The following is a 13,593-nucleotide window of genomic DNA, read 5'->3' on the forward strand; positions in this document are numbered from 1 at the left end:
TTCTTTCTTGAATCCTTATCATGTCTTAGATACTATATTAAGAGCTTTGCAAACATTATCTCATTTAATCCTCTTAGAAATCATATCAGGTAGCTACTACTTTCTCCATTTTACAGATAAGAAAAGTAAAGCACAGAGGGTAGTAACTCAGACAACCTCAGATAAGTGGTCAAATGTTGGAACTAGAGTTCTGACTTCGTGACCTGTGCTCTTATTTAACCATTCTACTACCATGGCCACGGAATAGCGAAGGCTTGGAATTGGGAAATTTTCTTGTCCTTCTGAAGATGCCTCCTCCCACAGACCTTGAAAAGCATTCATTTCCTGCATCCCATCCACTTACCCTCCCACCTACGTGATGACCATGAAAGTACTAAGGAAATATATTGTAAAGGAGATAAGTGAACAGGGCTGCCTGGGTTCAAATCCAAGAATTTATTAGCGTCCCGGCACCTCTGTCTCCTCAACTGTAAAATGAGGAATAATAATAATGATGATTATTATTATTAGGTAATAATATTTACCTATTATTACCTAATAATAATAATTATTACCTAATAATAATCATCATCATTATTATTATTATTACCAAAAGGTTGTTGAGGAGCTCAGTTGGTTAAGCATCCGATTCTTGATTTTGGCTCAGGTCATGACCTCCTGGTTTGTGAGCTCGAGCCCCACATCGGGCTCCACACTGACAGTGTGAAGCCTGCCTGAGATTCTCTCTCTCTTCCTTTCTCTGCCCCTAGACCCCTCTCTCAAAGTAAATAAACAAAAAAAAAAGGTTGTTGAAAAGAAGAAATAAATACATGTACTGAGCTTACCATAGTACCTGACTTACAGTATCACTATATGACTGGCTGCTATTATTATTACCTTCCAATAAGTCCAGTTTGGTAACACATATCAATATTTACTTCTCCCAATAAGATAACACATGTGAAAATGCTGACTCCTCTGACTGGAATCACTTTAATTTTTTTCTTTTAATGTTTATTTATTTCAAGAGAGAGAGCATGAGTGGGGGAAGGGCAGAGGGAGAGGGAGAAGAAGAGAGAGAATCCCAAGCAAGCTCTGTGCTGTCAGCCCGATGTGGGGCTGGATCTCACAAACCAGGAGATCATGACCTGAGCTGAAATCAAGAGTCGGACATTTAACTGACTGAGCCACCCAGGTGGAATCACTTTAATAACCTTAGACTTTAGATTTCTATTTGGGTGTGTTGTCTCTGTCTCTGTCCCTCTCTCTCTCTCTTTCACACACACACACCACTCATACACTAAAGTCTGATTTACTGTATATATCAGAATTTAGTTTTAAAACAAAGTTACTTCTCTTTCAAAATAAAAAAGCATCGATATTAACTTGGAGTCCTCTCCTACTAGCTACTGGAAAGAGTCCAACTTTCAAAGACATTAGCTGGATGTCTCAAATCCCAAAGTGTGGTGCAAAGAAAGATTGGTAAATACAGCATCACTTGATCTTACCTATACATTTTTGAAAGGTAACTACAGCAACATCAAAATCTCGTATTACTTCCACTTGAAAATCATCATTGGACAGGCCACTTATGTTCTCCACTAGCAAGGTTAACATTATACCAGTTACATTTGCCTTGAGATTTTCAAATGCAACCAAAGAGGAAATATTTTCACATTCTTCTGAGGTATCTTCCACTTTTTCTGATCTTCTGTTGAGAGAAAGTTTTGTATCCAATTCTTCGGACACATCTGATTTTAGAACGACAAAAAGATACAAGATGTTATATTAATCTACCATGATCTTAGCAAAGTAAATTATCTTAAGACACTGTCCTCTTTCCTTCTCATTCTCTTGGCTAACTCAAACAGATTTTAGAAAGCTTTTTGCTTAATGTAATTAAAAGTAAAATGGAGCGGGGCACCTGGGTGGCTCAGTTGGTTGAGTGTGCAACTTCGGCTCAGGTCATGATCTCACAGTTCATGAGTTTGAGCCCCGCATCTGGCTCTGCCCTGACAGCTCGGAGCCTGGGGCCTGCTTCAGATTTGGTGTCTCCCTCTCTGCCCCTCCCCCACTCGCGCTCGCTCTCTCTTTCTCTCTCTCTCTCTCTCTCAAAAATAAGTAAACATTAAAAATTTTTTAAATAAATAAAATGGAGCACTTAACAGTCTATTGCTATTATTAAGTTTGATTTTATTACATCCTTTCCTGCCTTGTCTCTCTGAGGAACCTGCCTTTTGTAGTATTTGACACATGCTTCTATCAAGCACCTTATTATAGTTATTGAAGTCAGCTTCTCAAAAGCAAGGGATATATTTATTCATCCTGTATTGCTGGCACATAGTACATTCTTGAGGTTCAATAGCATTTGCTGAATTGGAGATTTACTGCTCGGGCCACTGGAGGAAAGCGAGAATATCTTACGATGCCCATGTAACACGTTATGCTCTGAAAAGTATTAAGTTTTCATCACCGAAGAGAAAAAAAGGATACTTGCTGAGTGACCAAGGAAGACACATAGAAAGTAAAATTGCCTGGAGAGCTGTATGTATATGTCAAGCTCACTGAACAGCAATCACCCCAGCCAGCTTGTTCCTCTCCGCTGTTGGCCCTAAGTGAGTTCCATCTCTGCATCAGGTCAGTCTCACTCAGACCTCACTCACTCACTGCAGCATGATGTGTATAAGATCTTTAGACGTTCTGTGAGTGACTATTCAGTTGGGGCCCTTATTACATTCAAGGCACTAGAGGTGTACAGAGGGATGCATACACAAAACATGAGATAAGGAACTTACAGATTTTTCTCATGGAGGCATACAAGAAAAATGACAAAAGGAACCGACATTTGTAAAGGTTTATTATGACAGAGTAAAATGCTCTGTGCTCACCAAATCCATTTTGTTTTCTCTCTAAGCAACATTTCCCAGACTTCCCACAGTCAAGCTCATGTGGCTAATGGGATACGTGTGGAAGTGTAAACTGTACTTCCAAGCCCGGCCAGTACAAATCTCCTTTATGTGACTCTCCATTCTCCCTTGCAGTGACTTTGGAGGCCACATATCAATAGTAATATTGTCAAAAGATGGAAGGAATCTGGGATTCCTGAATGACTGTGAAGCAGTCTAGACTCCCCCACTCCCCAGCTGCCAACTATATCGAGCTATGATTTAGGAGGTTGTTTGTTACCCCAGTCGGATCACCCTCACACATACTCCTGTTACATGCTAGATGTAACACCACACACACATATACACATTCATGCCAAGTAAAAATTGGCTTGAGGATTCAATAATAACCTAAATTATCTTTCAATGAGACAGATGTCATGAAGCAGGAGGACTGCTGAGCTGGGGATGAGGTTGCCTGAGTTCAAGCCCTGACTCAGCCACTCTTTAGCCATGTGACCTCAGGCATGTCTCTTTACAAAATGAAGAGTATTGGATTAACCGAATGGGTAGAGCCTTTCCAGAGACATAAGCTTCCACGACTATTAGAAGCTCCATCACAAGAGAGGCTTGAGGCTTGGTTAACTGCCAAATAAAGAGCATCAACAATCCATCCAGGAGTCCGAGAGAGAAAGAATGGGACTGGGCTGCCTTGGAAAGCCTTCAGAGAAAAGGGGAGGCTGAGTGGATCTTGAAAGCTCTCTCGAGTGTAGGTAGAGAGAAGTGGGATGGAAGGGGTCGTGAGCAATAGAAGTACAGGCAGGGTGCTGTGACTGCCCCAAACTACTTAGGAAAAGGTGATCTGACTGATGAAGCTCAAGGAGCACTTGTGTGCAGACAAAAGTGAGGCCAAAAAAAATCGTCTTTGTCCAGAATGTGGTGTGGACTTTATCTTGGCAGTTGGTAGTAAGAGTGAGTTGTGGAAGGTTTCTGTGATAAGGGTGACAGGATATTCAGCAATAGTACAAAGGGCTGGTCAGATTTCAGGGGAAGGACATCAGAGAGACCCCAGATACAGGGCACTCCTGCCATGCTGGATTTGTGAGGTAATAATGGGAGTCTGGCATAAGGGAGGGACAGATCAGGAAAACTTACATTGATCATCTCTGTGACCGATGTCTGTGAAGGCTTAAAGAGGAGAGATGACTGAAGTTTCTAGTAGGTGACGGGCAGACTGGTTGTGTGCTTCAAGAGAAATAAGGTAGCCGGAAAGGGTAGGAGGAGGAAGATGACACAGGTAGCTTCAGACATGGTGGCTCTCACATATTTTCCAACAGGAAGATCAGACACAAGGTCTGGAATTTAGAAGAGTCCAGGCTGGAAATATAGATTTGAAAAAGCCAGAGTTTGCTGACCACAAGGGCCAGTGTTTCTCTGCTCTTGCGTGTCTCTCTTCTACAGGTTCTTCCAACTGCTGGTTTCCACCTTTCAGACCCAGCCCAACTCTGCTTCGCCGGGAATCGAAATTAGCTCAGGGCTCACATCCCCTGGTGTTGGTGTGTGGCTTGATTGACCTATCCTTACTCTGCCAACTGCTTGTCCATCTCCAACTTCAGGATTTCGTGCATGCCCCATGCACTCTCAGGGCAGCATTCTCCGTTCTTATCGTTCCTGAAATATGGGACCTATTAGGGAACCACCCTCCACCCTGATTTTGCTCGTTCTGAAAACTATACCATCCCAATTAATTTCAAGAGTCCTAGCCTTAGGCTCACTGTTAGGATTCAGTGTGGAGTAACCATTCAACAAAGGACCTCCTCTTATGTCTCTTAAAGGGGACCATTAAGTATTTTGTCAAAGACTGCCCAACTTCCTGGCTGGTGACTATCATTAGAGTCTGGGTCATGGAAAAACAGGCTAGCCAATGAGTCTAAAATCTCCACTATGATGAAAATTCCACTGGTGGGTGGGGCTGGATGGCTCTTCCTTATACTTACTCACTTATAGTTGGGGTTATACATGAATCTGAAATAGTGCTGACAAATCAGTTAAGACACAGTGAGGGTAAAATCTATGAAACCGTAAGAAACATAGACTCGATTAATTCTAGACCCAGGAAGTGGTACAGATATAAATGTACCAGTATAAAACCACTTCCTGGTCTAAAACTGAGTCTGAGGGTACAACACATAAGGCATTTTCCAAGAATAGATAAGGATTTAGGGGGTCACAATGAACACCAGGAGTTGTGTAAGCCAGTTCCATATCTGAAGAATAGAAAGCAGGAATTACTCCAAACAGACAAAAAAAATTCCTATCTTATAAGAATCATGAGCTTCTAAGAAAACCATGCATCCTAGATTCTATAGTTTAATAGCATGTTAGATGAAAACAATCTATACATCCCTATCCAGTCGGTTTGCCAAGTAAAGGCAGCCCTCAGCTTAGTGCTATTTTCAAAAGAGAAGGTTGCAAACCTCTAAACATGTTCTCAAGACAATTTCAATTTTAGAGGACAATAATTTATACATTTTTTGGAATTCCTTTTGCCTAAGATTTGGGTATATACATCATTTTATCTCTCTTACTCAGTCATTCAGCATAGGTCCTCACCCCTCCCCTTTATAACAGCATGCTTAGCCAGGAAAACTAATTGCTTCTTTAGTAACTGGCAGGTGGTCCTACAGGCCAACATCCGGACACAGGTGAAGCAGCAGGATCCACAACAGCTGCTAGGTTGCAGGCCGTTTCCTACAGCAGATGAAAAGAGCTGCTGCTGGCCAGGGGGGTGCTGCCCTCACATCCTGCACCCAGCACTTAGAAGCCTTTGTCCACCCTCCTGTTGTGGCTCCAGAGGACAGCACCCTCCACGCTCAGTGCTCAGAAACGGATTTAGCCACATACGGCACCCACTGACACATCATGTCTTTGCTTCTTGATGGGCTCTAAAGGCTGGCTTATCACTATCTCCCAGGCACCTCTTTGCTTCCCTTCAATTGCAAGGTGTCTCCCAGTCCCCACAGAGAGAGCTGTTTCCATGCTTCTACCTGAGCCCTAAGATCTCAGGGGGTTTCCCCGATGCTCACCCTGAGAACAACTGGCCGAGAGTATGTAGATAAGGCAGCCTGAGGCATCTCTAAGCTGAGCACACCCCGCTTTGTGAAGTCAAGAAGAGAAGGATGACCCCTGCAGGTGCCATCTGTAATGAAACCAAAATTGCTGGCGAAGGCCACCTGTCTCAGTTCTTTGACCTTACCTGGTTCTTTGACATGTTCTTTGCCTTCCGGTTCCTGAAATCCAATAGACAATAGAGTAGCATCAATAAATTACTAATAATTTCTTTACATTGAGAAACTGTCCCTGGGGACTGGCCCGGAGGCATAGGGTCAATAGAAACAATAATAAAAAGCTCTAGCAATTATGCTGTTGAATGCACCTCGTGTGTAGTGTTGTATCTACTTAGCTCCAAAATCATTGGTCAAATGAGTCACAAATAACAGAAATTCCAATTAACACCAAGCGTTTGGGGTATGGAGTAAGCCCTAAATCTTTTCCCCCATTTAACATGTACTGAGTGTTTGCTATTAACCAGCACCGGGCCAGATGCTCTACAGAGGTTGTCTCTTTAATCCTCACAACAATCCAACAAGGTAGATACTATGACTATCCCATTTGACAGTCAAGGAAATAGTACATGCAGTATGGATCACTGTCCCCTCAAAGTGATGTAAAGATAAAGCAAACAGAGCAAGTTCCAGGTTAAAAGCACCCAGGACAAACAAACCCAAAAATTTATACCTTCAAACCACCCTTATTACAATCTGAAAATTCTGACTTTTCCGAAAGTGCCTAAAATCAAACAAAAAGTTCCCCCTCCTTCATTATTCCATAACTACCTCATGACCACTCTCACTCCCTCCACATCTGTAAGGTGCTTTCTACTCCAATTTGATTTATACTTCTCATCCCACCGTATTCCCCATGTTGTGATTCCCTTCCCACACACCTCGGCAGAACATCCTACTTCCCTTTTACTCATGTTTTGACTTACCTTTGTTGGAATTTCCCCCTCAAAGGCATCCTGGACCTTGTCTGGGGCTGTGGGCAACTGGACAGTTAACTTGAATGTTCCTTTTCCTGGCCATATTAACTCATGGTTCTTTTTCTCCAGAACTTTTTGCCGAACTGAAGTTAAAAAAAAAAACTGTCAAGAAATTTTTATTCACAAAATTACTCCATGATTTCCAGAGGGTTTCATCATCATCATTCAATGGCTTGGTCATTTTCCCAAGTGAGTCCTTGTGTGGTGAAAAGAGGAAAAGTTTAGCAAGTAGACATGGATTTCAATTCCATCTTTATACCTACTTTTTTTTTTAAGCCTTGGGCATGTTCTTTAATAAGTCTTACTTACACAGCCTCAGTCTCTTGTCTATAATAAGTTATTAATGAAGACTGTCTTGTACAAGTGTTGTGTGTTAAAAAACATTATAAAGAACTTAGTTCAGTACCTGATGTTCAGTAGGCACTCAGAAAGGTAGCAATATTTATTCCACAAGTGAAGGAAAGTAATCAAAGCATGCCTCATGGTGAGCCAGTGAAGATTGGGTGCTGGGACATGGCATGATGACAGCTGTGTTTTAGGAAGGCGACTTGAGTGACCATGAGCAGAATGGCCAAGTGCCTAGTGCAAAAGATGTTTCACTCAGTTCTTTAACCTGTGATAAGAGCCTCACATCCAGTAATAAAAGGAGTAGAAAAGAAGGGAGGGGAGAGATTAAAAAAAAAATAGAATTAGCATTCCAGGCAGCTGGGCTGTAGTGAAAAAACTGACCAATGAACATAGGAGTCCAAAGACTTGGATTCAAATTCCAACTCTGCCAAAAACTAGATGAGTGACATTGAGAAAATATCTTAACTTCTTGAGTCTGTTTCCTCCCTTAAAGCAGTGCCTGTGAATGAATTTTGTAACACCCACAAGAGTTATGCAAATGTAGGTTATAATTATGAGGAACGGCCAGAGAGAGAAAAGGAAAATCTGTACCTAAGGCCACAGAATATAGGGAATGAGTGACTTTAGAGGAGAGGAGATGTGGTCAAAATAGTTAGATGGCGCAAAGAGGTCAGGGTGAAGGGGAACCTTTGAAAGTGGCCTATTACTCACAGATGTAGCTCTGACATGAATGTTGGGCTACCATGTTGTATTCTGATGTGGATGGTCTGAGAGGCCAAGGATATAGGGAGTCAGTAAGAGGAGCTTGAATAACTTTCCCACCTCACGTATCCATGAAGGGGTAGGAGAAGTGAGGCCTTAACTGGATACTAACTTGGAAAACAAGCCCCGGGGCGCCTGGGTGGCTCAGTCGGTTAAGCGGTCGACTTCGGCTCAGGTCATGATCTCGCGGTCCGTGAGTTCGAGCCCCGCGTTGGGCTCTGTGCTGACAGCTCAGAGCCTGGAGCCTGTTTCAGATTCTGTGTCTCCCTCTCTCTGACCCTCCCCCGTTCATGCTGTGTCTCTCTCTGTCTCAAAAATAAATAAACGTTAAAAAAAAAATTAAAAAAAAAAAAAAAGAAAGAAAACAAGCCCCATTAACAACATGAGAAGGAATGCCAGACTCTAATTTCGCTCTTAATCAGGCAGAAGAGATTTTCACACGGACTCTTAAGGGGCTGTCCTAAGCTAGAGTGAGGACTGAGGACTGGATAAGACCCCTGAAGCCTTAGAACAAGCCAAGTTTTATAAGCCAAGTTGTCTAGAGTCGTGGGCTTCTGTGATGCATTCCTTTTATTATTCCTTAGACTTTGGTAGAGTCCTATCTAGGCATCTAAATGCCAAAGCCTGTTCTCAGATTGTGCACAATATGTACGGCACCATTATTTCAAGAGAGCAGGCAGGAGCAATATCAGTAAGTGATTTGCAACAAGGAGAGGTGAATCTGGGAGGAAAAAGAGCTAAAACTCTGATGTCCAGCCACCCTTACCCCCTGTGGACAACCTCCCTTCTGCACTAACTTCAGACCACCTACATTTAATTTACTTAAGGAGACGGGTTTCCTTACCCCAAAGAGACTGAAAATAATCAGGAGCCAAATTATGACCAGAAAGAATGATAAATGCACACATCTGAAACACGGATTAAAATCATATTAGTCAATTTATACTTGATGTTTCAGAAATTGAGTGAACTATTTACAAGTAAGATACAGCAGGGTGCCTGGGTGGCTCAGTTAGATAAGCATCCAGCTCTGATTTCGGCTCAAGTCATGGTCTTGCAGTTTGTGGGTTCGAGCCTCACATCAGGGTCAGCTCCTTGTTGTCAGCTTGGGATTCTCATTCTCTCCTCTCTCTCCCTCTCTCTCTGTCCTTCCCCTGCTCATGTGAGCGTGCGCACGCACGCACACACACACACACACACACTCTCTCTCTCTCTCTCTCAAAATAAATAAACTTAAAATAAATAAATAAATAAAAGTAAGATATAGCTTCCGAATACTTCTGTTTGCTATGCATTAATTTCTATAGAGAAGTGCTGTTGGGTTCATTCTTATTATGTGAATTATATGGATAAAGTTGTGCTACACTGTGGGCCTACACCTGTTGAAGCCAGTTCCTAGAGTGGAGGGTGGAGGGAATTCCTGCAAAAGAAAGAACACCCGGAGGACCCACTAGGGTGGGTCAACCATTGTTGGCAAATTTCTGATAACCTGTTACAGAGGCAATGGTTCCTCTGGTAGGAAACTGAAACTGAATAGGAACCCTCCCCCTCCCCCCAACCACCCAGGGTCTTTGTCCATAAAAGGTTTTGAGTTGTACTAAGTCTGAGTTGTCTGTTTGAGAGGGGCCACTACTGTAGCCTGGGGATGGAGGTAGGGATAGTTGGGCTGGGCAATGTGAGGAAAGAAGCCTGGCCGGGACACTGAAACCATTTCTGTTTTCAGGGCTGGAAGAGAATGGTTATCGACACAAAACCGTATTTTGCACTGTTGATATTTTTATGCCATTTGTACTTTCTTTTTTATGCCATTTGTACTTTCTGTAATCACATTCATTCAGGGTTGTCAACAAACAACAGGGTTTCTCAAACTTTAGCACACCAGGGGCACCTGGGGTGCTGTTTAAATGTGCAGATTCCCGCTGACCCAAACCCAGGTTTCCTAAATCTCTAAGAGAGAGCTGGGACTGTGTCTGTTTAGCCTGCTGTGAGTCAGATGCAGAGGTCTGTGGCCCCAATTTGAACTACTCACGAGGATAACGGGATTCTAAAGGAGAAGGAAGAAGGGTCCCTAAGGGCCAGGCTCATATGGTGTGGACAGTTGTAATCAAAGTGGTAAAACTCCTTGAGGAAAATGAAACCCAGGGGACACGGCTTACATTGCACAGTTGCCCTCTCAGCATTCTTTGGTGAAATTAATCCTTGGAAAACTTGGTACTTTGTTTTCATAAGGGCTGTGAGCCTAACAGATCTCCTGTCCCCTACCTGCCTCGCCTTTTATACACTTAGTTGTGGACCCCTCTTCTCTCTGGGTTTCATTCTTTCCTTTTTGGATCTCTGCCTAGAGCATTCCAATTTCTCACATGTAAGCCTCATTGCCTCTCCTCTGGATCAAATACTTGTCCAAATCCAGCGACAGGAAGCTGGAAGCAGGGGTTGTCCACATTATTTCCTATGAGAGTCCAAAGGAAAAAGCAAATGCTCTGGGAACAACAGGTCACAAGCCTCTCAGTACAGACCCGGTAGTGTTTTGAACAAGCAGATTGGTGGGTGCTTATCTGCACCCTTTCCTAAGGGTGACAACAAACCGGAGGAGGACGAACTCAGCCACTCAGCTGCCTGTAGAGAGGAAGCTTCTCACCCACAAAGCTCAAAACTCCCAACCCAGATCAACTCAGAATGTCACCCCTACCCCCAGGCCAAGGACCACCATGAAACCAAGGGAAGAGGTACCAACGCACCCTCAACAAAGATTCTGCATGCTGATCAGCAGCACACGGCCTTCTCCCTCCAATAACTTTCTATATTTACACCCAATGTGATTTTAGGCAGCACTTTTGCCCCCAAGTGACCCCAGAAACACTGGGAGAAAATCCCTATGACTCCTCACCTAAAAAAATAACTGAAGAAAAGAGACTGTCTCTCTCTCTCCCTCTCTCTCAGAGCATTGACCTCAGTTACCAAATCCAGAATACCACACAAATACATATCTTCCATCCCCAGGCTGATTTTCATTGTTCAAGGACTCGCTTGTCCTCACCTAGAATATTGCATGACTCTCCTAAAAGTTCAGATTTCCAAGCTCTCTCCCAAAAGAAGTCAAAGTACTTATTTTCAACCAAATTTATCTCCTGAAAGTATATTTGGACATGCCTCTCCCCTGCCAAGGGGGTGGAGGGCGTTCCTACTCTTTATGGTATCCTACAAGGCCCCCTACCATCTCACCTTTCTCTTAGCCTGAATTTCCTGCCCACCGTTTCGTAAGAAGGAGGTTTAATAACAGAAGGCCTAAGATTTTTAAAATACAGGTGTCTCCTTCATGACCTTATGAAATTTCCCAGACCCCACGTGTTATTTTAGGACCCAGTCTGCAGACCTTGCTTGTACACAGGGATTAGTAGACTCGCTGGCTACTCAAGCCAAACCTCCCAGAGAGCGCCATGCATGTTGCCTGAAGATGCCTTGTGCTTTCCTGCCCCTGCACTGCAGCCCACGTGCTCCCATCTGAAGAGCCTTCCCCAATATTCTTCCTATCAGGAATTGAACTGGCTCTCAGGAATCAGTTTACATGTGATTCTCCCCGGAAGCTTTCTCTTCCCTTAAAATTGTGCTCCCATTAACCTCTGGAGTTCTAGAACAGCTGCTTTAATAGGAAGGGGAAAACTGCAATGGACTTGCAACTCTGCCACCAACACACTATGTAGCCTTGTAAAGTGAGGTGAATAAAGCAGCCTGTCAACTCCTTTCTGTTTCTCCGAGCTACATGTTGAACTCACTTGCGCGGTTCTGCCGCCACCTTCAGGCAACACCGGGAGCGCCTAGAAGCACAGCGCCCCTCGCGCGCTCTTCGTCGGTCCGGCAGCCCCTCGCCCTCCCTCCTGGCTGCTGCTGGAGCCGGGAGGATTCTCCCGCTGCAGGCCCCAAGCCCAAGTTTACCCTGGGGGAAGACCCTGGTTGTCCCATCTCACACCCATCCCTCGCGCCCCTCACCGTCCTCTCGATGGAAGAACACTAGGAAGAGCCCCGGCCTGCCCGGTTCCTGGCGGACCTCACACTCCCCGCCTCCCGATCTCTTCGGGCTCTGGAAGTACATCTGCAACTTGGTGCTCAGGTTCTTCGGGGGGTCGGGGCCCCAGGACCCTTCGACCAACAGCGGGACGGAGCCTGACACAGCCATGGTCAGCTCCGCTAGGCTGCCTCTGCCGCCCGACCCACCCCAGCAGAGGGCGGCTGGTTTTGCCCCTTTCGGTTTCGTTTCCCAGAAGACTCCTCCCTGTCTTTAGTTTTTGGCCTTTGGCTCTGAACAGCTGTCCCAGGATTGAACTACTTACCGCCGCCCACCCAGTTCTTCACCTTCAGCTCTGACCCACAGCAAGTGCTGGGCATCGCCACTCCAGGCATCTGGTCTTCCTCCATTTGTGCACCTGCGTCCCAAAGCTCGGGCACTGTGTGCCACTCACCCAAGTCACAGCCGAAACCAGCATCTTTGAGTCACGCACAATACCTTTTGCAAACAGAAAGCTTCACTTTTTCTGGAGGCCAGCATTTTACGGGAAAATAGAATGTATTGGCAAACTGTGACTCTTTAAAATGTGTAATGAAGTCCCCAAATAGGCCCCAAACAAATCCTAAGAATTTTACCTTGCTTTTCTTTTGCATTTTGTTCGCTGATCTGTTAATATTATATGTCTAGAAATTCACAAAGGGAGGGCCATACATTCACAGTTCTTTGTGGAATATTTAGTAGGTGGCATGCCCTTGGGATGGTCTCAACGAACATGGTTCCTGCCCTCATTGAGTTCACACAGCTGTGGGGACATAGGAATGATGACTGTGCAGTAGGTGCTTCAGGAGGAAATAATACAGGTGTTCCTGGAACAAATTAGGAGGGCTTCTAGCCCGGTGTAAGAGCTCAGGGAGAATTTATGAGGAGGTGACATGTGACCCGAGGCCAAAGGATGATGGGGGTATCGATGCTAAAAGTAAAAGTCAGTTATTTTAACCAGCAAAAATGGGTTTATTTGGTAATAGCAGAGAACTGCAATTCAGGGCAAGCAAACTACTGCAAAAACCATCTGCTTGTCCAACAAACAAAACTGAGGACAAGAAGGAGGAAGTTGGGAGGGGTTGTTTTGCACACAAGGCTACTGGAGAAAGCAAGAGTTCAGGGTGATGACAGTTTCTCATTGGCTGAGTGGCTGGGGTAGTCAGTTTCCTGCTGGGGCTCCTCACTGATAACTCTCTCCTGTTGAGTATTCTTCTGTTGGGGTCTGTAATTGACAATTCTGCCTGTGACTGACATGGAGTGATATGCCGAGACAGCTCTTCCTTCTGGCCTCCCAGCTCCATTTCAGTGAGGTTTCCCTTTATTAATTTTCACAGGGGGATAACCTTGGAGGGCTGAGAAGGGAGGGGTTCCCATAATGTAATTTACTTGTATAGGATCACTCTGGCTGCTGTGTAGTCGCTGGAGTAGAGGCAGGGAGGTCAGCCAAGTAGCTACTGTAGTTTCCCAAGTGA

The 13,593-nt window shown here is 44.4% G+C and overlaps 1 protein-coding gene across 4 annotated transcripts in view; it reads right to left on the minus strand.

Moving 5' to 3' along the window:
- The window catches only part of PARP14 (poly(ADP-ribose) polymerase family member 14), a 46,030-nt gene extending 33,719 nt beyond the window's left edge, over positions 1–12,311 (minus strand). For 2 of the 4 annotated variants that reach the window (XM_047874810.1, XM_047874809.1), the window contains exons 1-4: positions 12,064–12,309; positions 6,916–7,049; positions 6,121–6,154; positions 1,488–1,730 (exon numbers count right to left, since the gene is read on the minus strand). In XM_047874810.1, coding sequence (XP_047730766.1) covers positions 1,488–1,730; positions 6,121–6,154; positions 6,916–7,049; positions 12,064–12,250 — 598 coding nt within the window. In that variant the 5' untranslated portion in view covers positions 12,251–12,309. The other 2 variants (XM_047874812.1, XM_047874811.1) reach the window with 2 other exon arrangements.
- Between the last annotated feature and the right edge of the window lie 1,282 nt (positions 12,312–13,593).

The sequence above is a fragment of the Prionailurus viverrinus genome, chromosome C2, assembly GCF_022837055.1.
Source record: "Prionailurus viverrinus isolate Anna chromosome C2, UM_Priviv_1.0, whole genome shotgun sequence".
NCBI classification, from domain to species: Eukaryota; Metazoa; Chordata; class Mammalia; order Carnivora; family Felidae; genus Prionailurus; species Prionailurus viverrinus.